Below are 27,201 nucleotides of genomic sequence, written 5' to 3'. Positions count from 1 at the left end.
GCTTCTGACCACCGGAGAGGGGAAGGCCATTACAGAACATGCAATTTGGCAAAGCCAAACCAGGCTCCACCTGGCCCAACACAGCTCTGGCAGACAAAGCTTCCTGTAATCTGTTTTGCTGAAGTGCTCCGCAGTGGCTTGGGATTAAATTTATGCCTCCCTCCATGCCTTATCTGGCTTCTTTCTGAACACAGGCAATGCAGACAGTCCTCCACAAACCGCCGTTTGTGCTGCCAGTGCTGCTCAGGGCTTGTAGCACTAACTACTGCTCTGAGTTAAGGGAGAAGCCCTTAACTCTAGAAGCTCTAGAAGCCCTTTCTCACAGACAGTGTGATTTGGGAAAACTGGAGCTTGCAGAAAGTAGGGCTTTGCTTCTAATATTTGCCTTTATTTGGAAAGGAATGAGTCAAAAGACAGACAGGCAGGCACTGCCAGGCAGGGCCAGGAGCATCTGAAAGCCAGCTTACCTTCCCGTAAACAAAGCAGTACAGGGTAATCCCCATGGCCCATACATCAAGTGCCTGAAAGAGAGCAAGGGCAGGCAGTAAATTAGATGCAACCCAGAGACGATCTAAACGGGCTGGATTTTCCCACTGACTCACAGAAGATTATTTGTACATGTTTAGCTTTTTCTATGTTTAATCTTACTGCACAGAGTCTCTCAGAAATTGGAGAGACTGGAAACAGGAGATATGACACTTCAAGGCTGAACCTCAATGAGGAGCTGAACATCAAGTCTTCTTCCAGGCAAAAAAAACACTAACAAAACAAAACAAAACAAACCAACAAAAAAACACACAAACAAAGCAAAAAGCCCAAAATCAAACCACTGGCCCCTATTCCCACATCTGCATCACAGCATTCACCAGCGCTCCTCACTTTCAGGGTACCAAGACATGATCTTGGTGCCCAGCAACCCCCTGTGAATCTTGACTGTTTTGGTAAGGAACGGGGAGTTTTGGCCTTTCCTCTTTGGGCAGGGAATGGGTCCTGCTGGACTCGAACCTGCCTCCTGTCTCGACAAGGGTCTGCAAAGTCCATCTACCTGCTGCACTGAACAACTGACTTGAGTTTTGCCTAAACTGAGCACAGAATTAGAGCTTTGATTAACTTAATAACAACCCCAATCTGCACCACAGTCCCTGGGTGGACAACACACAAAGGGTGCAGGCATGGTGCTGCCCTCTGTGCCATGGCTGAGGGGTCCCAAGAAGTGCTGGCTGCGAGCAGAGACCTACCTTTCCACTGAAACTTTTGCCAGTGTCTGAAATGGCCTCTGGTGCCATGAAGGCTGGTGTCCCTGCTGTGCTGGAGAGCTGGGCATCATTCCCTTCAAACTGATTACTGACTCCAAAATCCGCGATTTTGACGTGCCCATCGTCTCCTAAGAGCAAGTTGGAAGGCTTGATGTCCCGGTGAATGATCTTCTGGTAGTGCACTAAAAAAGAGACAGCAATCTGGTCTGCAACAGCAGCTGACATATTCACAGGAAACCTTTCCAGGAGGGTGCAAATAGAAGTGCAGGCCCACACATCCCTGAAAGGTGCTGCTATGTAGGCAAAAATAATGTACCACAAATGCCATTTCCTATAGCCATTCCTTTCTAGCACCTCGCTGGGATGTACACCAGAGCATGACGCTCAGAGAAATACATCTGTCACCAGCAATCGTACAAAAAAACCACACATGAGCCCAGAAACAACCCAAGCAGTGGCACAGAGCAGAGCAGTTAGAGAAGCAAATTGTTCAAACCTTGCAGATTTGTGTGGCTTCATTGGAGCAGATGATGGGCCGGGCAGCCTGCAGTATTAAAGACTGATGGGCTCCAGACAGAGAGGTTAATTTTCAATTCACTTAATTCAAAACTGCGGTGCCGTAAAGCTAAGCAAAAGGAGCAGAACCACAGGCAGAATGAAACAGACCCGGAGGAGATATTTAGGCAAAATATGACAACTGGCAGCCAAGCACCAAGCCTAGACAACTCAGAAATCAAGGGGTGTTTCCAGGTCAAAAGATACCTCTGAGCACGGAGCAATCCTCAGCTGCTTCGTGCCAGCACGCCAGAAATGGCAGGTTCTCTCTAGCCATGCTTTGTAGTGGGACAAGCACATAAACTTCAATATTTTTTCAAATTTTTTTTTTTCATCATCCCAAATCACTACTGCACTCTGGACACATTCACACCCAGACCCATGGCCAAACCTCTACCACGGAGCCCTTCCTAAGCAAAGGCTGTTCCGTGTCTGCCTCTCGCTCTATAGGGCTGCCTAAAAGACTCCAGCTCTGTCCCAGCTTCAGGAGGTCAACTGCAGGCACCAGCGGAACTGCTTGTACATCCAAAATGAAATAAACCCTTGCAAAGAGCTTGGAGGCCAAGACACACTGAAAATGAAAAAAAAAAAATCCCTCTCATTACAAGCTATCTGGGAAGCAATATTGCAGCTGCAATAAAGCCATGTCTGGGCTGCTGGGGGAAGACGCAGCGGGGAGTTGCAGGGAAGTGGCTGACTTCTTATGAACATAGAGAGCAAATTTAAACCAAAAAATCTTACAGAACATGAAATGGCCCCAAAAGCAGAAGTGCAGAAAACACAGGAGACTTTACAGAACAGGAAAAGAAATGCTCTAGTCTTTACCACCTTTCCCAGGAGAACAGGACCCTGCAGCCTCCCTTTTCCCCCAGCCTCAATTCCCATTTTCACATTTCCTTTGTCAAATCCAGCAGGTTTGCTTTCACACCTCCCCATAAGCGTTTTTTGTATCTTGTAGGAACCATGCAATTGGGTGGGGGGAAATGCTGGCCTAACCCTTCTGTGGCTTACAAAGCTGGCCAGCACACTGCCACAAAAGCAGCCTGCCCTCCAGAGCACTCCAGCTTGTGTTTTAGGAGCGTGAATTAATTTCCCCTAACTGTTCTGCTCTTCCCAAGGCAGCTTCCAGCAGCCACGTCTGGGGAGGGGAAGGCACACTTACAGACCTTCTGCAAGGACCTCTTCCGAGTTTGAAGCACTGCTGATAGGTGCCATCCCTGGCACACGACAGAGAGCCTCAAAGAGATGCAGAGATCTGCATATATATCACCTTCATATAACTCATCCGGGCAGCACACCGAGGCTGGAAGGGCAAGATTTCAAACGTGCTACGTTAAGCAGCGTGCCACGGCTGGAGCACTCGCCAGCAGCACGCACACCCGCAGGTTCAGTGGGCTGCTCCATCCCCTAAGAGCTGATCTCGAGCCGCAGCAGAAGAAAGCTCGCTGGAGAGCCTCAGCTAACAGCATTGGTGGCTACAGCCTCTTCCAGATGTGCAGCCGCTATGTGTCTGTGCTGTGACGTGAGCCAGTTAGCGTTGTAACAGCCTGGCTAGACAGCCAGGATAAACACCGAACACCCTGTAACAGCAGCAATTACGAGGAGACATCTGCTGTGCAGCACGGCTGGTGGCAGGCTGACATTTCGTTATGGTAATAGAGGGAGAGGAAGAAAAAGAGAAAACGGGGAGGGGGGGAAGCGACGTTTCCCTTCAGGAAATGGTGAGCTGTCTTTCATGGAGGCGTCTGGGTGAAGGCTGCTAAGGAACATGCCTGGTACCACAGAGCTGAGCTTCCCAACACCTCTAAATGACCACAAAAACGTATGGACCATACAAGCTCATCCCTGGAGCTAAGTCTGAAAATGCAAGGAGTTACACTCGGGAAGCAGGTACTCCGAAATTTTTATTATTTTCCTCCCCCCGTACTATTTATCTCATAAAACGCCTTCCCTGCCTTTGTGCAGCCCAATGAAAGCAGGTGTGGGCTGTCTGCCAGGTGCTCTGTGCTTGTTCAGTGCCCACCTCGGTCTGGGCACTGCAGCGATACGGACGTTGAACGAAGAGCTAGGAAGCCCAACCTCTGCAAAAACCAAAGCAGGCGAACACGAGGGGCAACGAACATTTGTGCCTTCCAGAGCAGAACCTCCATGTGCTTGTCGTGAGCTTTAGGGACAGGGACAGTCTGACCTGGACTGCTTAGAGGAGGAAAGCGGTGCAAGTGCCTCTAGCAGGGAAGCCCAGGCTGTGCTTACAGAAGTCAGCCTGACACGTCCCAGGGCTCTGCAATGCAGCGTCAGTAACCCCGGCACACGATTTAAAGAGCAGCAAACTGCGATGGGAAGGCGATGGGCGCAGAGGGGAAGTGGTGGCCGGGTTAGGAACGGCGATGCAGGGAGCAGGGCCCAACCCAACCCACAGCACGCTGCTTCGCCGTGCAGTGTGAGTGACAGCAATGCAGGTCTCGTGCCAGCTGGCCTGAAAAACTTGAGCTACCCACACATCCTCTCTGCTGTCTGGCTGCCTTGTGCAGGGTAAGAGCCATGAAGAGAGAGGGGCAGAAATTGTGCACCAAGAACCAGCTGCTGTAAATGAATGAGGCTCCATCACACCTACAAACATGAAGAGCATCAGCTCACATCTGCCAGGAAATAATTTGGTATGGAGCTGCTAACCTGATGAAGGCAACTTAAAATCCCTTTTCTGCTCTGAAGAAGCACAATTCTCGAAGTCTCTGGCAGTTTACAGCAGGGCTGGCTGAAGGCAGAGCAGCCACACCACGGGACGTCCCTGCGGGGACACAGGCACTGCTGCTACACAACGTGAGAGGAGCCTGGGGTTGTCTGGCCAGAAAGGTCCTTATTAAACCGGTGTGATCCCTGTTTCCAGTACAGCACGCAGAGGAAACAGCGGCGTTATCCCTGCAAAACTGCAGACGGAGAGCTACGCACCTCAGAAATAAAACCCAAGAAATACCAGTGCCCTCCGGACTGCCAGTAACGGCACAGAAGGGACAACGCTGCGAGGAGCACACCGCTCGCTGAGCCACCTTCGGGCTGCTGAAAGCCACAGTCAGACAAAATAGAGTGAAAAGCAACCCCCAGCACAAGTAAACCCTCTCATTTCACCAGCCCGAGGTGTCTGGGAGCAACTTTCCCCCCTTGCAGATGTAAGAGCAGCCGGGCTGAAAGGCAGCCTCATTAAAACTGCTGCTTAGTGTCACTGGAGCGCAGGACCGCAGACCCCAGGAGCACACCACTTGTCTCTCCTTGGCATCAAGGACATGTTTTGACATAGCCGGAAGCAAGCAGAAGCTGGGCTGCATCGGGCACAGTGCGGAAGAAAAAGCAGTCTCAACATCTAAATAAAAACCCCAAACGTGCTTTAAAGGAACGTAGCTTTGATTATCAGCTTTGCTGATAACTGTACTGCTGCACCTACACTTGCTCCATGAGAGTTTGGGGATTATTTATTTATTTATTTTTTAAATCAGCCCAGGACCTCCCCTTATTTCCTTCCTTGGGAACTGGGAATCCCTCAGCTGATCCTATTCCTCCAAGAGGGAACTGCCAGCTACTCTGTTCTGCCCCAAGACGCCTGCTCCAGCAGCGCACTGGTTTCTTTGCTTGCAGTGTTACAGGAACGGTCCCAAAGCAGGCAGAAGGCAGCTCTAGCGCGACTGCGCTCTGAGCCGTGGGTGCTGGCTGCATGTGGCCGGTGTAAGGACCATCCCGTTGCTGCTCCCCACCACGCCACATACCATGCACAAGGGGGACACCAACAGCCAAAATACACCAGTTCCCACGTACAGGTCCTCATCTGCATCCTTCCCGAAGCTGAAATCGATGCAGAACTGGTGAAAGCAGAGAGCTTCACTGAAGTCACTTCGACAAACTGATGAAACCGTCCCCGTCGTTGCTGTTGTCTGGAAATGATTTTGCTCTTAAAAGCAGAGGTCAGCAGCTCGCTGTACCAACTTCCCTAAGCTCCAGGATGCCCTGCACTTGCTGTGCTGACAGACCCAATTCAAAAAATAAATCAATACCGCTTCCTAATGAAAATGAAACAATGTAAGATATTACAGAGCCCTCAGGCCAGAGGCTGATTCTGGAGCACTCTGTTACATTTGGTTTCATTAGACCCATCCTTCACTTCCGTGGAAAGGTAACAGTATTTCAGGCCTATTTGCATCTGGACAGCAATCCCATGGATTTGTAGAGCATCTCCTAGGCAAAGATCCCAAAGTGCATTAGAAATACCTGTCTGCTAAGCCTCACAGAGCAGGCACGACAGGGGAGGGAGCATGCACTGCACTTCCACCACAGCTTGTGTTAGCGAGCCTGGCCACACAAGCCCAAAGCTGGACTTGGCCAAACCCTAGAGCCCCAAGGAGCTCAAAGGTACCAGAAATCACACCTAGAAGTCTAACCTGGAAAGCAGAAGCAGTAAAAAAGCAGCCAGGGCTTCCTGAAAAGGTGCCTGTGACCCGCGGCTGGTCTTTGCAGGAGACCTTGTCCCAGGATGGATTCTCTGCAAGCCTCCCCAGCTGCACCTGCATTACTCAAAGCCTTCCAACAGTTTCAGCCAGCCTGCACCCACTTCTCCCTAAATTTTATCAGCCCCACAAACACGGTATCTCACCTTGGTCCTATACCACAAGAAAAAATTCCTTCAAGAGGCTGCTGCAGCTGCCTGGTTGTACTCTGCCATCAGACGGCTCCAAGCCTGCAAGAGCTCTGGGTGCTGAACCTCCAGGGAGTGAATCTGTACTTCCAGGCTACAAAACATGCCCTGTTAGGGCACGGTTTTGGTACGTGCTGAGCATCATCTCCATGAAAAGCCAGCGGGTGATATGGGAACGGTGTTAAAGGAAAGCAGAGGCTTATGTGTCTCTGAACTGGGTGAGCATCCCTGCAGAACTAAACCTGCACTCGTCAGGGCCAGTAACAACAAAACGAAAATCCCGCAGAAGCCCATCACTGCGAGTGTCATCACCGCTGTTAACAGGCACACTGCCCCCGGGAGGCTCCCACCACCCAGCTGCACCCCGGCCTCTCCAGAAGGCACTGGGCCGAGGTCCTGCAGCCTCCCGGCCATAACCCACAGCGCGTGGGCCAGAGGTACTGCAGCACCTGGACCAAAAGGCAGCAGGAGGGCAAACCCTCGGCGGCTGTGGTACAGCAGATGGGGCAGGGGAAAGGGGCGGATTTTGGAGAGGATTTCTGCTGCTGGGCCAGCTGGCTCCGATCTGCGTGCACAGCATGTGGCCCTGCCTGGGCTCTCTGCAGGCCTCCTGCCACTCTGCCACCCTGCTCCATCACCGCTCATTAGCAAATGAGCAAATCTTTCTGCTGAGCAAATCATCTCTTTTTGCTCACTCCCTTTGCTGCCTTTGGTGGGACAAGCCAGCTTTTTTTTTTTGCAACACACAAGAAATGCTCCTCGTTTCCAGATACCGCAGGCTATTCAGAGACTAAACAGGCTGTCCTTTTATTTCAGAAGCAAATACCTGGGACCTGCCTGCCTATAAACAGCCAGGGAAGACCAGGAGGAAGCAGAGACAGCAGCTCTGTGAAAAGAGAAATAAGAGATTGTCCCCTGGCCCTTTTTATAAAAGGTGCCTTTCACTGCATTTCCTTCTGCAAACCTCAGGGCTCCAGCACATTCATACTAAGTTGCTAAAAGCCCATTTAAAAATTATATATATATAAAACTTTGCAATGCACTGACACATCCTGCAATTTACTGAGGCTGATGCTGAATTATACTTGATTAAAAACAGAATCCCGTTCCCATCCAAGGGCAAAAGCAACCCATATGGTGCTACTGCAGAATCTGCTTAGTATTACGCTCACATCACTCCTGTAGCAAAGAAATGATTTAACACCCTCCCAAGGAAACTGCTGCACCACCATCCAGAGTCTAAACCAGAGGCTGCTCTTTGAGGTAAGCCTCTCTGCTTGTCTGCAGTGCTCCTCGTTGAGCCAGGGGAATGGATGCAGTGGGCTGTTTCCTTCCCCCGCTCAGCTCATTTCAGGGGTCTTGTCCGGGGGCTAAGGTGAGGATCCTGGGTCTGATTTTCTCTATTCACCGCTTTCCACTGTCCTCTTGCTGCATCCATCCCTCCTCTGTCACTTGAATGTGTTGCTGGCCAAGGCCTTTCAGTAGAGCCTGCTGGAAGGATGAGTCCCACTGCCTTACTGGTTTGAGGGAGGGATCCTCAGCCTTCCCAGCTGGGACAGCGTGTTACGGAGTCACTCAGGCTGCCTTCTACACCTCTCCTCTAACCACACGAGCACGCCATGGTCACAGAGGACACACGCAGCTTCCTGCTGTGGCTACACACGTGCCAGTGTTCAAGGGACCGCTGGGAACGTCACAAGCGGGGTACATGCAGTGAGTCACGCCAAAACACCCCGCAGAGCCTGTACCCTGGGCTGCTGCTAACCCCAAGCACAACTGTTTACGTAACTGCATCAAACAACAAATTGCCCAACCTTCACAAAAGGTTCTAGCACATCTCTGATCTCCTCCGCCAGCTAATTACTCTTACACATAGTCCTCATCAAGCATGTATCAACAACACATATATTAAAAGGTTGTTGTTTGTTTGTATCTAGACAGAGCTCCCCTGTCCATGACAAAACACAAACCAGTCCCCCTCCTGGTGGTGTCACTCACAACACCCAGCACCCTGCAGCTGGAGCTGCAGTCAGAAGCTCCCCCTCGACACACTGCATACGAAGGGGGGACCAACCTGTGGAGGCACCACGCAGGAACGGGGAGGGAGCAGGTCCCCAGCTCACACACAGAAGGAGGCACAGCTGGGTTAAGCAGCTCGCTGGGAAGTTGTCCTGGTTTCAGTTAGGATAGAGTTAATTTTCCTCCTAGTAGCTGGCAGGGTGCTATGTTTTGGATTAGGATGAGAAGAGCGCTGATAACATGCTGATGTTTTAATTGTTGTAGAGCAGTGCTTACACCAAGCCAAGGACTTTTCAGCCTCTCTCTGTCCTGCTAGCGAGCAGGCTAGGGATGCAGCAGGAGCTGGGAGGGGACAGACCCAGGACAGCTGACCCAAACTGGCCAAAGGGGTATTCCATACCATCTGACGTCATGCTGAACAATATATAGGGGTGGCTAGCCGGGGTGGAGGGGTGGCCGGCTGCTCGGGGATAGGCTGGGCGTCGGTCAACGGGTGGTGAGCAATTGCATTGTGCATCACTTATTTCGTACACATTATTACTATTAATACTATTATTATTATTATTGTTGTTGTTATTCTTTTCCCTGTCTTAATAAACTGTCTTTATCTCAACTCGCAGACTTCACTTTCCCGTTTCTCTCCCCCATCCCGGAGAGGGAGGGGGGAGGGTGAGCGAACGGCTGTGTGGTGTTTGGCTGCCAGCCGGGCTAACCCACAACAGAAGTCACAGGAGAGCACAACAGGTTGGGAACCCATCCGAGCTCCATCACGGATTTGTGACAGAACAAATCTCTGCTGAGCCTTGCCAACACAAGGCCTGAGGAGCTCACCCCTGCCAAGAGCCACAGACCAAATCCACCTACACCACTGCTGCCTGATAGCCCTTACCTCTGGCTCATGTTGCAGACGATATCCTTCAGAAGAGAGAAGCCTGTGCTGGCTTGGCTGTTGATTTATTTGCTTAACTTTCCTTTTAAAACAATGGAAATTATACTCACAGATTGATGATTGAGTAGATTAAAGTCTTATCTCAGGACAGGCGGCTTTGATCAGCGTGTCAGGCGTCTCGTTATTGCTCCAGGCCTAGCACACTGGGACTGGAGCTTCCCAGGCATTTGTATGGGTGTGCAGCAGAGAACTGATCCCGGAAAGGTAACTTCCCGATGCCTCTAGCTGTGTATGCAACCCTCCCTTGAACCCAGTAGCTCATACAGATGAGACAAGCATTCCTCTGCACACAGGACCGGAACTGCTACCCTTAGCTTCCCTAGGAACAGTCGCAGTAGGGAAATTGTGCTTTTTCTACAGAACATGGGAGAAAATATTTTTTTCTTCCCTTCAGGCATGCTGACAGCAATTGCTTCAGCTTCTCATGAGCCAGACAAAGTAATGAGCTTGCAGCTAAATAGCAGAAGGGATGGCCTCTGTACTTCATCTTGACTATGCGAGTCAGCAGGGTTTTCCCCTGGGTCAAGCTTGCGTGCTTGCTCTGCGCTAAGTGGCTGCTCCTGGCTATTGTCAGGGCTGGGCTCAGACAGACCTTTTGTTTGCTTATTCTTATGCCTCACTAAACAAAAGGCTCTTACTAAATAAAACTACTCCTACCCCAGTCCTGAACCTAAACTGGGATACCCCTGGCATACCCCTTATCACTTCTCCTGGGAGAGGCTTCTCCCCCGTACCTCTCCTGCAGCTCAGCGTCCATCTCCCACCGCTGGAGAAGAGTTTCAGGTGTCTGCTCCTCGTGTTGAACCAACTGTCTGCTCACAACAAGAAAAACACTTCTTGCCAACAGACGGCAGCCTAACAATGACAGAAAACCCTCCCGTTACACGCTTCACCTGGTACTGGCTTCCACTGGTCACCTGCCAGAGCACAGCGGCGTCACGCCAAACACGCCGGCACTTCAGCAAACGCATTTACCATGCAGTTATTAAATACCAGTCACCCCGAGTCAGTCCAGAAGGAAACTTCACTCCCTTCAAGAAGTCCAACCTGTATTTGGATATCACCACCGCCAAGATATCAGGAGCAAAAGAGTAAGCAGAGCACAGCAGAACACCTGTCTTTGTCCAGAAAACTGTAGGCTTTAATGGGGGGAGGGAGATATGAAATCCTACAGTTAGTATTTTCAGCCACGTTTACTGTAGAAAACAACTCTGAAATACTGTAGTGCCGTCATTAATAAGGCCTGGGGGGCTCAGGATCGCCAGCTTTTCCTAATGGACGCTCAAGGGATGGAAGGACACTTGATTTTGCAACAATGGTACAGACAAAGACTCTGCAGCCCCGAAAAGACACCCCTGATGTAAGATGTGATGGAGGTCTATAAAACCAGGGGGGCATGGGCAGGGTGAGATTGTTTCTGTTCACTCCCGACATCAGCTGAAACCTGCAGGACCAGACTCAGACCCAGAAAGGGACTGCTTCCCACAGCACGTAAACAGGTAGCAGATGCTGGAGATTTACACAAGCTTAAAAAGGGACTGAACTCATTAGTGGAAAAAAACATCAGCGGCTATTAGATAAAAAGACGATCTCTGGCCGAGGAAATGCCTGAGCCACGGGTGCTGAAGCCCAGCCGTACGCCTGCCTGGCGGAGCACGGGTCTGGCTGCAAGGCACCTCGGCTGACCCCGTACAGCTGCCCGGCCCTGCAGAGAGCACCCCACTCGCCGTCCAGCTTTTGGGATTGACTCCTGCCGTGGCTGCTGACTCCTCCAGTGACTCCTCACCTCCCAGCACATCCATTCCTGCTGAGTGTCATTGGGAAAGCGATATTTGCCTTTCCAGGAGGGAGACTGAAGCTTAAATAACCCCAGATAAGCACTACGAGAGGCAAGTTACAAGAGGGAAGGGAGGTAACTGCACGTATCCACAATTCAGAGCCACTTACGCACATGCTTTACTTAATGACACGGATAATCCAGCAAAACTTTTCTACCCAAAACACTTAAGTACGTTCTTAAATTACCACTCCAGGGGCACTTACAACACACTGCCTCCACACTGCGTGCGGATGCATTCAACACCATTGGTACTGGGAAAGTCTTGCAAGCAGGAGGAGAAGCACTTTCTTCTCTGGGCCCGTTTCACTAGGATGTGAATTAAGTGTGCACGTGCCTAAATGACTGCTGAAGCAGTCTGCACAGAGCACAGGTTTAGGACACAAACACAACAGGTGAGCTGGTAATGCTACCACACTTCAGCTTAAAAAATTTTCCCAGCAGTTTAGGGACCAGAGGAAGGGATACTCTGACGTGGGCACACCGCCCCTCCTCTCAGGCCTTGTCTCTTGCCTCTCTTTCTTGATCATTCAATGAGGCTGAGACTGTGTTTATAACCAGAGTGCACTTCCTAGCATTAAACTTACTAAAAATAGAAACCCAGAGAAAAGCAGCTGATAAAGCAAGGTGGCACTGTGCCACCCCAGGCTGAGGGGCTTTCCCAAGAAGCATGAAGCTGCTCGGGGCATCCCTCCCTGCCTATTAGCCTACGCCAGACTTTCCACCTGCTCTCATCACGCTGACCAGTCTCACTCCAAATGCTTCTCCCCAGGGCTGCTGAACGCACAGGCGAGCATCATGAGAAGCCCGCTCCCTGCAGACACGCAGTGACTGTGCGCCACCCCCTGTAGTTTTGAAGTCCAGCGCACATTTCCCACCTGCGTGGCCTCTGCAGCCACTTCCCTGCACCGCACACAGCCTGGATTAACGCAGGCTCCGACAGGAAGCCACTTTGCAGCTTCTAATTTAATAAAACCCAGCCAGCAAGGATGCATTTGCTGCTGTGACGACTGCGAGCTTCTAGCAGCTGCATGGTTATCGACTCTCCCAAATTACCTAACAATTATGTATGCTTACATTAAAATTACCTTGCAATCTCTAGATTGCCTGGCAACACTTCTCCTTCAGCGTGCACAAACGGTGCACTTTCTCCCTGTAATTACATAATAATTGCCATGCATTTATCCAGCAGTTCTGACACAACATCATTTTTAACTTTCATTTGCTAATAAAATAAGTGCTTACTCAATAGCCCAAAATGAAGCATCCCATTGTTCCTGTTGCTGTGAGTGCTTGGGCATCCTATAATTTATTGTCCAGATCCATCCTCTCTGCTGAAGGAAACACAAACTTTTTTTGGCTTGTCTTCTAAACTAAACTTTCTTCTGGTGCCAGCAGGCGCCAGCAGCATCCAGCACAGCAGAGCCTGGATCTCCCTGCTGAGGCACACAGGTTCTGCTACAGTGTGAATACTGATGAGAATAAAAAAGCTGCAGTCTTTGCCCTTCAAACTCTACTGCAAAGCAGTCCTGAGCTTCCCATTCCCATTCATATATACGTTTCTGCTGACTTCCTGGGGTGACCTGACTGCTTATGGCAGCTTTCAGCACATGGAAGCTTCTGGACAGTCACAGAAGAGCAGCGATTGCATTCCCACCCACCGGCTGGTCCCCTCCCGGTGAGGTCAGACAAACAAAATGAGGTGGTGTTGCGTCTCGGTGTGGGAATGGACCAGCATACTGCAAACCGCCCTCCTCTGCTTTGGCAAGGTTCACCATGCTCATCTTGTTCTCTGCAGGTGTTTGAAACCTGCTGAACACTTTAATGAAAGCCTTGGGAAAGCGAGGGGCTCACTCCGACTCTGGGGAACTGCTGAGCTTGCAGGGGCCACCTGAGATTTGGCAGAACGAAGGCAGACATGGCCCAAGGCACTACGGCAGCACAAACTGTTCCTTTTGTGTTCGACGCAGCTGCATGCTGGCTCTTTGAAAGCACATTTGAAATAATTCCCTCTTATTTGTGAGAGAAACGAGTATTTACTGAGGTTGAGCCAGCTAAAAAACCTCTCACCTTGAACTACACCGGGATGCGGCACAGCTCTCTGTCTCGCAAGTGGCTGACCTTTCACGCTTCGCATGCTGCTTCTTGACTGGGGATGACAACTGCTTGATTAAATGGCCTTGTCCCTCCCTGCTAGCTGCCCTGACTTCAGATTTGCCTCCAAAATCATGCACCCGCACTGTCAAAGTAAGCCAGATTTTTCAGTCGCCATGTCTGAGAGATGCCAAGCTAACCTAGACCAGCCTCAGGGAACTGGGCACAGCACAATTACCCCTGCGGTCAGGTCAGCGCAGCAATAACCCGTGCATGGTGTAATAAAGCTGCTGGAGCAGAGCTGAGGATGCAGCCCCCTAAAGCAGGGGCCCACCCACCCCAACACCCTGTCTCCTGCCAGGGTCAGTAGCTGGGAGAAAAGCATTATGAAGACAGATGCAAAGCGTACAGTACCCGCGTTCCCAGTGGCAAACTGCCTGCATTCTCCTATATAGCAGCCCTCGATTCTCCTTCTACAGAGTTGTCTCATCTTTTCTGAGCCCATTCCGTTCTGGCACTTGCCATCTCATCTAGCAATAAATGTCACGGTTTAATTACCCGCTGTATGAAAGAGTAATTCCTTCTGTTTTCAACTTCCTACCTAATTATTTTGTTTGCTACCCCTCGGTTCTTCCATCAGAGAAGATTCATTCCGTGTTCACCTCTTCCCTGACACACAGGATTTTGTATGCCTCTGCCGTACGTATCCTGTGATAATTATCAAAACTGAAGAGCTTTAATCTCACCCCTCTGTACAGGATCATCCCGATCACCCTTTCTGTGCTATTCTCAGCTCTAGAGAGCGGTTTGCGAGACAGGCTGAGCACAACCGTACACAGCATTCAAGATATTCCCTGCTCGTATCTAAGAGCTCTTACAGATCCAAACAACTGCATAATGATATTTTCTGTTTTCTTCTTTATTTCATTCCCAATAATTCCCCAAACCCTGTAAGCTCTGTTGACTGTCACTAAGTAATGGGCTGGCATTTCCAAGAGAACTCTCCAGAATGAAGACCGAGTGAGAACAGCTCATTTAGAGCCTGTCACGACGTACATATTTTTAGTGCTGTTTCTCTCCCTCATAGATTACCCTGCATTCAGCAACATGGATTTTTATCTGCCATTTTACCATACCAGCACTCACTATCACGGCATCTTCCTGCCAGTTAGCTCTAATAATGACTATCCTCAACAAGGAGGTATCGTCACCAGCCTCCCATATTGCACTCCATCCTATTTCTGGTCATTAGGAACATATTGAACAACCCAGACCACGTTACAGATTCAGATTTAACTGCACTAGTGACCTTTCTCCACTGTGTACCTACTTTCCTGATCATCTGTCCAGTTATTAATCCATAAGAGGTCAGCCAACCAAGACGACTTAGTTTCTTCTGACCGGATCTGTTAACAGAAGCTCATAAAGCTGCTTGGTAATTCAAGTGTATTGTAGTGACAGGATCACCTTATCTACATTTGTGCTGACTCCTCTGGGAAACTAACAGATCTGAGAGGCAAGAATTCCCTCTGAAAAAGCTGTATTGGCTCTTCCTCCTCACATTCAGCCATCCAACCACAGCCAATTCTTTAGTCCACCGACGTTCAGAGAAACCAGTCAATGGTGAGATCATTGAACACTGTAGAAAGCCACCTACGCCCTGTGACCCACAACCCCCTGGGTGGTACGGATGTGTCCTGCACCCATAACTGCCCAGCTCTGCTGCACGTGCTACTTGCAGAGGCCTATCTTATAGAAAAGAAAGCTCCTGGCAACTTAATGGGCATCCTCCCACTGCAGGCACAGGTCACAAGAGAAGCCCAGACACAAACCCCACAAATTATTGATTTGTTCCAGCTGAAGCTACTGACTCAGCCCATGTCACTACAAATGCCTCTTTCCTAGCACTGCCATTGCTTTCAAAGACTCTCTCCAAGAAGAGATAAAAAGAGGAAAAAAGCAAGCCACTGTTTTCCTAATGTCCTTTCCAAGGAGTGCCTGTTCCTGGCATCAGCGATACAGCCTGATAAACCCGAGCTGAGCAGGGCCACCAGCTGTCACGTACAATTAGAGGGGACGTTGCTGGCTCGTTTGACAGCCCACTGGTGCTGAGAGGTTTCTCTCCAGGCAAACAGGAGGCTGACCCACACGCTCTGTGAAGCGCTGTCAGTGGTGGTGGTACTCACAGTACTCGATGCCCAGGACGATGTCTCGGAAGTAGAGCCGGGCCTGGTCCTCGCTGAACGGCTGCTCGCTTGGTACCTCCATGACAGGCCTGTTGGAAAGAGGGAGAGGCACTAAGCGCTTTGTAAACGGCAATGGATAGGGGTTCTCATGTCACTCTGCATCATTGCGGCCCCACCACTGAGGGGTGGGCTCCCAGCAGGTCCAGGATCAAGGTCCAGGAGAGGTGCCTCCACTTCAGACCCTTAGGGAGCTCCGAGGGTTCCTGGGACTCGGAGGGGCCATTGGGATTTTCCCCCACACTGCGCTACCGAGGGGACCCGCTTCCACCAGCGCTGAGTGCTTCGGCCTCCTTCTCTAGGGGCTGAGGTTCGTAGTGACCCCTAATCCCTGCCGACAGCACCAGGAGCTAGATGCACTGGGAACGTCACAGCTACGGCTCCTTCAGAGCAGTGCAGTGACCCAGAGCAGAGGTGTAGCCACCCGTTCTGGATGCTGTGACGCGCAGACTAGTGAGCTGGACTAGGGGTGAGCGGTGGCTTTGCACAGCCCTGCATCAGCGTGAGCCACGAGGTCCTCACTACCCCCAGGATTAACTGCTGGTTAACAGCTTCTCCCCTTCCCTCGGGGCGTGCCCACTGCTCAGAGATGCACATCCTCTCCTCTAGAAGCCCCTCTTCTGCCTGACCCACAGAAAGCTGAGGGCAAAGAAGCTGTACGAGCCGGTCAGCATCTTCTGCTCCCCAGCAGACGAACAGCAGGAGCTAAAGGCTTCACTGCACTGCGGGGTTAATTCTGCTCAGCAGCTTTACCCCGGACCTTGCATTTGGACACATGCCCACTGAGCAGGCTAGATTTAAGCGAGCGCTCCTGAGACACCGCCCTTCCACATCAAACCCTGGCCAAGAACAACCCATCAACAAAAACAGGCTCTGGGGCTCTTCCCCTCAGCAAGCAGCAGAAAAACCTGCAGGCAGCATTCCTCTCTTCCCCCCTGCTGCCGTTTGGTAGACGACCATCTCCAATTTGCAGTTCTCTAACCACTGCCTCCCCTCCCTCCTCATGCACATTTTTCTGCTGGTAATGTGAGCGGCAGGACTGGCAGAGCCGCTAACGGGGTCTAATTGCCTTCTGCTAGGGGCGGGCAGGCTGCGCTCGGCCAGGCAGCACCTTCCCTGGTCCCGGCCTCGGCTGATCACAGGAGGTTTTTTCTCCCCCTCTCCTCCAGGAGAGTCATCAGCCTGGTCACCAGGGAGACTGGGAGCCTCTCACCAGCAACCTGCCGGAGCTGGCAGCGTGCGGGAGCCTCGTTCACAGGGCTGGAGAGAGAAATAAGCCCTTGGGGAATCTCCCCCACCCTACGCTCAGCAATCCCAACCTTGCTGTGACTGCAGAGCTGCAGACCCAGCCCAGGTGCAGCAAAAAGTGGTGAGGAGACTCCCAGTGCCGTATCCCTGCTCCTGCTATGGAAATGTGCTACCAAAATAGCCTCCTGTGATAGAGTCATGCTGGGGGCAAAGTAAGGCAGCAGGTGGCAAGTGAATGTTGTTGGAACTTCCTAGCCCTTCCTAGTCAGAGCAAGATGGGGCTGCTACCCCCGTACAGTATGCCCTAAAAAAGCTTTTCTCCCAGGCATCTAATAGGGATGTGGCACCACATTTATGTTCTGGAGCAAAGCCTGACGCCAGGGCATTTCCTCCGAGCCCATTACAACCTGCCGCATCCCCCCAGGCTGGAACGGTGCGAAGGCAACTGCAGCTGGGTCGTCTCCTCTCACCTGCCTGCTGGCAGCGGTTCGCCCCACTGTGCAGATCGAAATCTCCATTTCACCCAGGAAGCTAACAGTGAACACCAAAAATTTCAACACAAGTGATCCCAGGAGGACTACTTACCCTTTCCTTAGGAGGTCAAACACTGCAAGGAAGCAAATCAAACCATGAATGAATCACAGAAGAGAGAACTAGGCTTATTCATTTTTTAGCACCTATAAAAACACATCCATTCCCATACCTGCTAAATCAATTTATCTCCCTCACCTTTCTTTCTTCCCACATGACAAGGACACCAGGGGATGCAAAATGAAAATATTCATCTCTTCAAAGACAAATATCCCCACCTCCTGCCAGCTCCACGCAGGGAGACGGCAGGTGCTAATTTACCAACCACACTTCTGTTGTTCCCGGTGTCAGCCCTTGCTGGTTTGAGTCCTGCCTCGTTCGGTACCGCCGGGAAGGGTGTTTGGTGTGATATTTCTGCTAAATTGCTGATACCAAACGAGATGCTGTAAGAACACATTGCTCCATTTCAGCTGTGTCAATCAGCAGCACAGCTACACTGCTATCAGAGAGGTAAATGCCCCCTGGCAGGTGCAATTGCAGAGGATTTATTGGCATGAGTTGAGGCTTGTAGGGCATGTGAGTTTGTGTGTCTGAGCAGGGGGGTTAAATGGGGACTTGCCCCAGCCCTGGGTGTTCTTCTGGTCCTTTGGCAGCAATTACTGGGGTTTTACCAAGTACTGCTTGGTAGCAATGCTAGGATATGAAGCAACTTGCAGAAAAACAAGGAAGATGTTTGAGGTCTCCTAGCCCCAGGCTGGGCCCCTTTGCTCCCTCAGAAGGGGAACATTCCTCTGCAGCCCCTGACATCTCCGCTACCGAAAAGCTGGGGTACAAAACCACAGGGAGCATGACAGCAGCGGTGATGGGAACAATGCTTTGGGAGCCAGCTGGAAGCCTTCCTCTGCCCCCTTCTACAAACTAAAGCAGACACAATGTCACTCAGCTCCTGCCCTGCAAAAGCCAAACACACCCAGCACCACACTAGGGCTGCATCCATATCCGAAAAAGCACAGCCTGCTCCCATTAAAGGTCCTGGCGCCAGGCGTGTAGGGTGTAGCCAGAAGTGGTGTCAGGAAAACTATCTGCCATTACCTGGTGGGAGAGCTCTTTCCTCACAAATTACTAAGGGATTTGCTGCACCTCTGAAGAGCTCCTGGCAGAACGCCCTCCCTGAAGCACGCAGTGGCCCTGCTTATAGCTGTGGCGGTGAGCAGCAGCGCTGCATTACTCGGCCATCTCGTATCAGCACAGGTTGCTCTGGTTTCTCTCAGCACCCTCCATCCCCTGCCTCTTCCCACTGAGCATGCAGCAGGAGGGTACTCGCAGCACTTACGGCTAGCAGTAATTAGCAATGAGCAAACCCCGCTTTCTCTGGTTGTTCTCTGGAGTGCTAACGGGACCACGAGACTTCCCACTTGTCCTGCTGCTATTGCTGCCGTTTCTGGGACCGTTATCTTGCTCCACAGGGAGAGGTTTTTTTTCCGTTTGTTTTTTTAGCTTTTCTGCAGATTTTTGAACTGCCTCGCATTTATTTTCATTCAGTGGAGTCGCCCTCCTCACAGCACACGTGCCTGCCTTGGCTGGCACCTTCGGGATGCTGCCGGAATGCCCACGGGGCTCTGACAACAGGGAACACTGGCCTTTCAAAGGCAAACGGCTTCATTTGCCAGGCAGAGACGCCTTGCACAGGCAGCTTAAAAAGCATCCCATAATTATTTCATGAGAAGCAGCCTTTAAGCCTGTCATCAGGGAACGCTACTGGTGAGCAGAGATTTAACAGGGGCAGATGTCATCACCTCAGCAGCTCTGGCACCCTAGTCCCTCCCAGGCCTGTCCCTTGGGGTTTTGCCCAAATCGGGGCACCTCCAAGCTTTTAGGGAGAGGAAGACAAAATGGACGGCAGTTTCCCACCCTCGGCATAAATGCACAGTCAGCTGTGACCTTCCATCGGGACATCCAAGGTAAGGATTAGGCTAAGAAGGTCTCAAGGCTCATCAGGGAGGTGAGCGTGTCTGCAGGGGTCACAGGGAACATCCTGAGACAGCTTGCTTGAGTCACTACCAATATCCGCAGTGTACAGAAGTTCAGAGAGATGAACCTCAGACTGAGAGGACAAGAAGCCCTCCTGCACCTTTCCCTCCTCTCCTGGCTCTGGCATACACAGAGAGGAGGGCAGAGCCGCTGTCATAGTGTCATTATGTCAAGGGGATGCGTGCAGCTCTGCTCAGACACAAGGCTGCCTTACCCTCAATGCAAGGGGGCCTGCCAGTTCAGCTGCCTTTACAGGTGTTTAACTTTTCAAAAGAAATAACTCTGCTCCAGTTGGTACAAGTTTCCTCCTGGTACTGACCCCGAGTCCCAGCACGAGTTACTTGCACCACTAGGTCTAAAGCCCAGACAGTTCTGTTAACGCGTAAGGACTCACGTACCCATGTACAAGTTGTCCTCTGCAGGATCATCGAGGACCTGCAATTGATAACAGAGAGATAAGGCGAGAGGGAGTAAAAAAAACAGCACGGAAGGAGTTGTTTTTAATCAAACAACATTTTACTGCTCCCTGTATACTGTGCTGAGCTGCAGAGCATTAAGAAAGACTTGTGCTGATATTTAGAGATTCCTGGGAGGGGAGGAGGGTGTTGGAGGACACAGATTTTCCTGTCACCAGAAAAAAAAAAAAGGGTTTCCACCTACATTTGTAGAAACTGCTTATCCTGGTCTGACTTCAGCCATTATCAAAAATGGCAACGAAGCCTGGCACGTGTGCACCTTCCCAGGCTTGTCTACACCCCAGTTTACCGGTCAGAGCTTGCTGCTGTTTCCACCAGCGTACCCAGCTGCCTTCACTCAGCACAGCACCAAAGCCCAGGATAAGCGTGTTGGTTTGTCGTACACAACCGCTATGATCTTACTCAAAATCACCAACCTAACTATTGAACACCTGTTTTAAAACAATTCTGGCTGCAGTAGGAGCAGTTGAAGACATGTCCTCTTGCCACAACACAAACCAGATCTGTTTCAGTGTGGCTTAGGCTGCAGAAGTAGCTCACCTCTATCAGCTTAACGATGTTGACGTGGTCCAGCTTCTTCAATATGGCTATTTCCTGATAGACTCTGTCCAGCGGTGCCATTGGCTTTGGCTGCTCTCCAGTGGATGCTTTAGACCCCCTAGGAGGAGGCCGACCTGCAGATGTGATAACACAGTGAGGGAGGACTCGCTTTGAGGAAGAACTGCACTTGGCATGCAGGAGAGAGCAGCTGCTGGCCCCTCTGCAGGATACCCCCAGCTGCTCGGGAAGATCTCCTCACCTTATCATCACCCCAAAGCATTACAGTCCCCACCCTGAACAGGGATTGCCAAGCCACATTTAGACCAGCTCCTGCTGGCTGCCCAGCCTGGCCTGTCTGCCAGATCCCCTGGCCCAGCACTGGGGCCGGGTGCTAAGGGGGTAGAAGAGCCCCTGGGAGGAGGGGGCCTGCCTTGCCCTGCCCAACTCCCAGCACTTCGTTAGGCTTCAGAGATGGCGAACGGGGAAGAGCCAGCACTTCAAAGACTCCGAAAATCAAAGCCAGGAACCTAATTACCGAGCGCTTTGAATTTATCTGTGTCTGGCCTTTCACTACCCCCTGTACTTTAAGCAGCCCCCAACTACTTGGGGAGCTTTCGAACGAGGCCAGGTCCCGCAGCCCCGGCAGGCAGCGCTTCAAGGCAGAGGTTTGCCTGGCTGAGGACAGCAGGCAGACCTCCAAGTGTGAGATACCCACGTGGAAATCCATACTGCTTCAGGAGCTTCTTTTTGGAGAGGACTTTCATAGCCTGAAGGAAGAGGAAAAAGAAGTGTTAAGACCACCCAAGAGCCCAAACGCTCGGTGCTGTGAGGCTGGGGCACTCTGGGCATCAGAGGCTGCCTCGGGTCTGCCCTCGGTGTAGGGCAGAAGGCTCCTGGTTAGAGATGGCCACCACAGGCCTTCCTAAAGGCACTGCTATTCGCTTCATTTATCTTTTTCCCATGGAAAAAAAACACTGGTTTTGATTTATTTTAAATTGGACATAGGAAAAGGAGTCCAATTTCTGCACGCAGGGCCACAGCGTAAGGGAAGAGGTGGGTTCCTCTAGCAGACCTTTACGTAACTTGCTTTTTGGATGATGGTATGGCCATGCTGCAGGTCAGAGCAGCTTCCAGGCTACTCCACCTGATGTTTTGCTTCGCCAGAAGGTCTATGAAGCAAAAGAGCTGGAGCATCACAGCCACACCACTAACATCCCTTCAGCCTACACCACACACCCGGGGTAGGTGAGGACACAGCCCTTTCCCCAGCTCTGCACTGCCTGGGGATGCCTCGTGCATTCTCACGGACCTTTTTTTTGCCCCGCAAGGCCTTTCTCACACCCCCAGAGCAATGCACGGGACGTGCAGCGTGACCCACCGCCATGCCCTGGGCCATTAGCGAGACACCGCACGGGTCCCTGCAGCGTCAGTGTTGTTTTTTTCTGCCATCCACTTGGGATTAACAGCACGACACAAGGCAGCCTGAGTTTAACAAACAGTCTCTGTGCCTCCACCTCTCCGTGCATTAACAACCTTCCCGAGGGCCGCTCCGACAGCCCCGCGGGGCCCAGGAGAGCAGTACGTCAGGAGAAACCAGCTCCTGCTGCGGCTTGCCTAGGAAAACAGTCTGCTGTCAGGGGCTGGGACGGCCGCTAGCTCCGTCCCCTAGGAGGGGTAGTTACTCCCGTTAATTAAGCATCCAAATCTGTCATTCCCAGCAGGATGAGCCCTGTGAAATACAATTAGCTAAGGACTCCCAGAGGACACAGTCAAATGCCAAGGAACTGTGCATGAATGCCACGGGGGCAGGCTCCGCACACTGCCCATATTTAATGCACGCGCCAGGGGCAGGTCACCGAGCCGTTTTGGAGAGCTCCTTGGAGCTGCTCTTGCTGGCAGCAGCGCTGCCACGTGCCCCACGTCCCACGCTCCCACCCGTGCTCCCACGGCTCACAGCTCGTGATACTCAGTCGTTATTTTCGGTACTGATCCAGCAAAACCCTCTGGGTTTGCAGCCATGTAACAGAAAGTGGCTCAGTGTGGTTCTCGGTCCTGTCTGACAGCTCCTGAGCCAGCTGCTGGGAACGATGGCGTTGAGAGACAGGCTCAGGACTCAGCTCTCAGTTAGCATGAGGCCGTGTCCAACACAGGCAGCCAAGTGATTCAGTCTGCTGAAAGGGGATCCAGGATGTGCACAACCTCCTCTGAGGACGGCCGGGCCCAGAGGACTTCCCACACTCCCTACCTTTCTCTCCCCACAAGGGAAGTCTGCAGGGTGCTGTACGCCTTTTTCTCTCTCAACCAGCTCCAGCCCAGGAGGAGAAGGCTCCCCTTGCCCACCTGAGTCTTCTCTGCCTTCTGGCAATGGACTTTAGAGAAGCAAGAAATAGAAGACGCAGTTTGCTGCAGAAAAGACCCAGCTGCACCACTGCGTGGGGAATCCAGCCCCAGGAGCTGAACCAGCACCCCGCTACGGCTGCATCAGCCCAGTCCTGCCTAGGGAGGCTCGGGGAAGGTCAGAAGGAAGCATAAGGGACAGAGAGGGGCACCAGTGATGACACAAATTGCTCTTGTGGACAGAAACGGAGGGCACAAGAGCTCCTGCTGCCAGCCGGGCTCCTTGCAGGATGCTACGAGGGGTGACGGGGAGACGAGAGGGGGTCACTGTGTTGTGGGCAAGCTGACTACAAGCCGCCTCCACGGCCAGGGAAGAGGCGCCAGGACGTGCTCACACCACCTCCAAAGCCTTGGTGTCTGTTATCATGCAAGCAGGGCTGGATGAGAAGAGAGCACCTTACCCCCTGCACTTCCAAACAGAAACAGGGGACGGAGAACAAACTTCGTCGTGCAGCAGGCCAGAGGCACTGAACTGTCACCAGAGCAGAGACGAGCGCACACGGCAGAGAAGCTTCACTCTAATTACAGCAGGAGCTGGCAGGGCAAGGCTTCCCCACTAATTGTAGCTGCACGGAATGGGAACAGCACAGGGATGCTCGGCAAACCGCTCCTTCGGGCTCACGGGTCTCAAAGTGCCAGTGACATTTCCACTCGCAGGCAGAGCTAATTACTCAGCTAATGCCTTCCTGATAAAGAATCAGCTCAGAGCCAGGCCGAGGGATTTTCCCTTCGCACTGCTAAGCATTGCTTCGGCTTCCTCAGGAAGAGAGGGAGCCTCAGAGACTTCCCTACACGCGCCCTGCGCCCACCTTCCTTCCGAGTGACACGTGGGCACAGGCCGTGACATTGCCCTCCGAGAGGCAGCAGGAACCCCGTGCTCCTCTCTGATGTACCTTTATTATCTCAGTCTCCCGCTCTCCCTCCTAGCAACCCTGCAGCTTGAAGCCACAGCAAAGCAGTTTTGTGAGGACACCCAGGGGAAGGAGACCCCAGGTTTACGTGAATAAACCCCAGGAGGGATGCCTGGGACACAGCTGCTGTCGCAACAGTGAGGCCTCAAAGCCAAAGCCCCCGTCTGGTGATGGCGACAGGAAAATGTCCCTCAGCTGGGGGAGGAGGGTGACAAAGCAGTGAGCTCAGGGAACTTCCCACTCGTGCCTTGTGATGCTCTCGCAACACTCAGGATGGCATTTTATTTGGTAACTTGGATGTCATTTCAATTGGACTTGCGTTGCAAGGGACCCAAACCCGTGCAAGGGCAGAAAGCCTACGCATGGTCCTTACCTGCCGCTCCCATGGCAGTGGGATGTGGCTCAAAGCCTCGCTACTGACCACCTAAATCCTCTGCTAGACCGTGATCCAGCACCCTGGGGGAGTGCTGAGCGGATCAGAGCACATTCCCAGCCCTTCTCCACCTGTCCTGTCTGACAACGACGTGGCTAAGCGGCTCTGCCAGGAGAGAGAAATGCTGTGCGGGTAAAGAAAAGCCTAAACCAGACAGGCTCGGCTGCCAGGCCCCCAAAATCTGGCTCCCCCTTTAACCCTGGGTGATCCAGCTCCTTGCTTCTGAACAGCACGGGCTGTGAGAGGAAGCCAGAAATGATCTCCCTGGTCCTGAGTGCCCTGCAGCAGAACTGGCAGCAGCTCAACAGCAGGTACGAGCGAAGGTGAAGAACGTGGGAGCTGTGCCTTCCCGTCCACCGTCCTCCGTGTCCCAGCTCTCCAGGGGCTGGCAAGGTTCAAGGCTTGCTGTTGGCCACTCTTCCTCAGCAGCAGCACTTTATTCAGCTCTCTGGGTTCATCAGTTTGGGAGGAACTTCTCCCCACCACTGCGACTCGGTAGAAAAGAGCCTTCGATGCAAAGGTCGGGAGGTAGAGGCAGGCAGAGCGCACGACCACACAAATCTTGTTTCTTAGGAAACCGGATTAAAAAAGGAAAAAAATGGAAACTCCCTGACAACCTCCCATGCTATTGCTCTTGTCCAGAGCTAGCGTAACAAATGTCCATCATAACCACTTTTCTCTGCAAGCTGATTTAGAGATTGGAAATAGGAAGGAGACATGACCTGAGGCATGGCAGAATCAAATTCCACCAGCACAATGACTCCAAACTCCATCTCCGCCTGGACACATTTGCCTTCGCTTTTTATTTGCTGCTCTTTTGCAGAGCTTGGCTTTTTTTTTTTGCCTTTTTTCCCCTACTCACTGTCAAAGCATCTCCTGCAAACTGTGACACCGAAACCTTTCCAGCTGTGACGAGCTCCTTGGCAGAGCCTTGCCGACGCTGCTGTAGCGGCTTCGCACTCCCCAGCAGCCAGAATCCAGCGCCGTGGCGGGGTCTCTGCTCCGGGAGCCAGCTCTGCCGCCCAGGGGGTCTCCTCCTCGGAGGGGGCACCGGTCACGTACCTGGTGCTGGCTGCTCCATTTCCCCAGGCTGACGTGTTCCCTGCATCCGCTGGTGTAAATCAGCAGCTTCCCAGCACTGCGGTTGTTCGCAGCAGCTCCTGGAAGCACTTTCTCATCATTAATGGAAGGTAGAACAGCCCACAAAATAAATACAGCCCATCTACATTTTTCCCAGATGTGGCGATCAGAGTTTTTCCTAATTCTAGGCCAGACCCAAGACTCATTAAAGCAAGAGAAATCTTTCCACTCACTTTGTCAGGAGCTAAATTCAATTCGTGGTACCTCCAAATTCTGCATTTAAGCAAAGAACTAGCAAAGGGCCCTGTCCCTCAGCAAGAATCGGGGTGTCACGCTCTGAATTACACTCCAGAATCATTCCTTCTGCTTTAAAGTTTTGCTCCTTTTTATTGCAGCACGCTTGCTTAAAGAAAATAAAGCAGGCAGCAGCGTCCTGGCCTCGTGCCACGTGAATCAACCAGTAGGGCTGCTCACTAAATGCCAACCGAGGACTGATTTCCTCCCGTTATCTGTTACTGCCTTACACCACTGAGACAAAACCAACCCTCCAGAGCCAGATCTGGGGGAAAACACCCTCCCCAGAACCAGAGTTGCTCCTAGCAGTGGCTGGTAGCACACGTTTGCATTCGATACCTGTCGCGGTGGGTCAGGGTGTGCTGCAGCAGCCTCGGACAGGAGCGATAGGCAGAGCCCCGTGGAGGTTATCTCAGCGCTGGAAGCAGCACGTCGGTCGGACGCACCGGGAGGCGCAGGGAGCTAAGCAACCGTTAGCTAATTATGCAATTTGCTCCGGCTTCTCTGAAGCTTTAAAAAGCCTGCCAGCCCCTGGACCGCTTTCACGTCTTGGGAAAGTGGAGGTCTCTCTGGGAGAGGCTCCCCCTCTGGAAAACATTAGCACGAGCCCCTGGAAGGATGGGGGAAGGGAAAAAGCTCCCACTGCCCCAGCCGAAAGGTTAGAAAGCACACGAAATTCAGGCATTAGCGTCGCAGCCTGTCCTCTGCAGGGCGGCAGGGCAGCCATCTGCCCTCTCCCCTCCCTTCTGCTTACGTGCACAGCAATGAAATGCAGGTGGCTGCAGGTCCCTGCTGCAGTCTGCCCCAGCCCCTGCCTCGACCCCACACCAAGAGGAGCGGGGCAGACCACAGAGCACATCCCTGCGGCGCCGGGCTGGGCATCAAACCGGGTGGCGAGGCTGACACAGAAGTGTCCTGACACGGGAGCCACTCCGGCTGCAGCAGCTTCAAAGCGTTTGTCTAGATTAGAAGAAGAAATGGAGATTAAGTGGGGATTAACTAACACACGTCAGGCTAGGCGGGACACAGGCTTTCCCTTTTGGCTTTGACCAGCTAGATCTACATCCCAGGCGTTAACCTTCATCCAAAACACGGACAGAGGCAGCACGCGATGCTCCACACCCACCTCTCCCCTTCCGCAGTGTGACGACTGCCCTGCCCCTCTGAGCAGCACTGCGACTCCCGCCACTGAAAGCCAGTGCCAAAACATAAAGGTTATGATTTTCAAAGAAAAAATGTGATCACAGCAATAAAGGTGATGTGATGTGATGTGATGTGATGCGCTCCCCGCTCTGTGCTGCTGACCCTGGTCAGGCTGCGGGGATAGAGAGATGCAGGGCAAAGCTGTGTTGCTCCAGGCACCAGAGGGAGCGGTGGGAGGGCAGCAGAGGAAGGGAGTTGGTGGCAACCTCAGCGCTCCAGGGCGCTGGGTGAGTCAGCCTGGAAGGCACAGGGGATGGAAAGAATCATAGAACTGCGGTTCCTTTGCTGGGCCAGCTCCAGGGCACCCCTTCCAGATTTTTGTCTCATCTCTTCCATCCTTCGTTTCACGGTATTCCTCCTGCAATGTCGTGCCTGATGCTAGCACAGAAGGGCTACAGACAGGCATGCAACTCCCACCCAGGC

At 52.1% G+C, this 27,201-nt stretch overlaps 1 protein-coding gene across 5 annotated transcripts in view; it reads right to left on the bottom strand.

Moving 5' to 3' along the window:
- The window catches only part of CAMKK1 (calcium/calmodulin dependent protein kinase kinase 1), a 96,101-nt gene that overhangs the window by 16,155 nt on the left and 52,745 nt on the right, over positions 1-27,201 (bottom strand). For all 5 annotated transcript variants that reach the window (XM_040532106.1, XM_040532107.1, XM_040532104.1 and 2 more), the window contains 7 exons: positions 21,176-21,227; positions 20,461-20,594; positions 19,843-19,879; positions 17,468-17,489; positions 15,578-15,666; positions 1,239-1,438; positions 468-521 (listed from right to left, as the gene is read on the bottom strand). In XM_040532106.1, coding sequence (XP_040388040.1) covers positions 468-521; positions 1,239-1,438; positions 15,578-15,666; positions 17,468-17,489; positions 19,843-19,879; positions 20,461-20,594; positions 21,176-21,227 — 588 coding nt within the window. The remainder of the gene's footprint in view (positions 1-467; positions 522-1,238; positions 1,439-15,577; positions 15,667-17,467; positions 17,490-19,842; positions 19,880-20,460; positions 20,595-21,175; positions 21,228-27,201) is intronic.

This window comes from Cygnus olor, chromosome 20 (assembly GCF_009769625.2).
Source record: "Cygnus olor isolate bCygOlo1 chromosome 20, bCygOlo1.pri.v2, whole genome shotgun sequence".
NCBI classification, from domain to species: domain Eukaryota; kingdom Metazoa; phylum Chordata; class Aves; order Anseriformes; family Anatidae; genus Cygnus; species Cygnus olor.
This window is presented reverse-complemented; position numbering and strand designations above follow the sequence as displayed.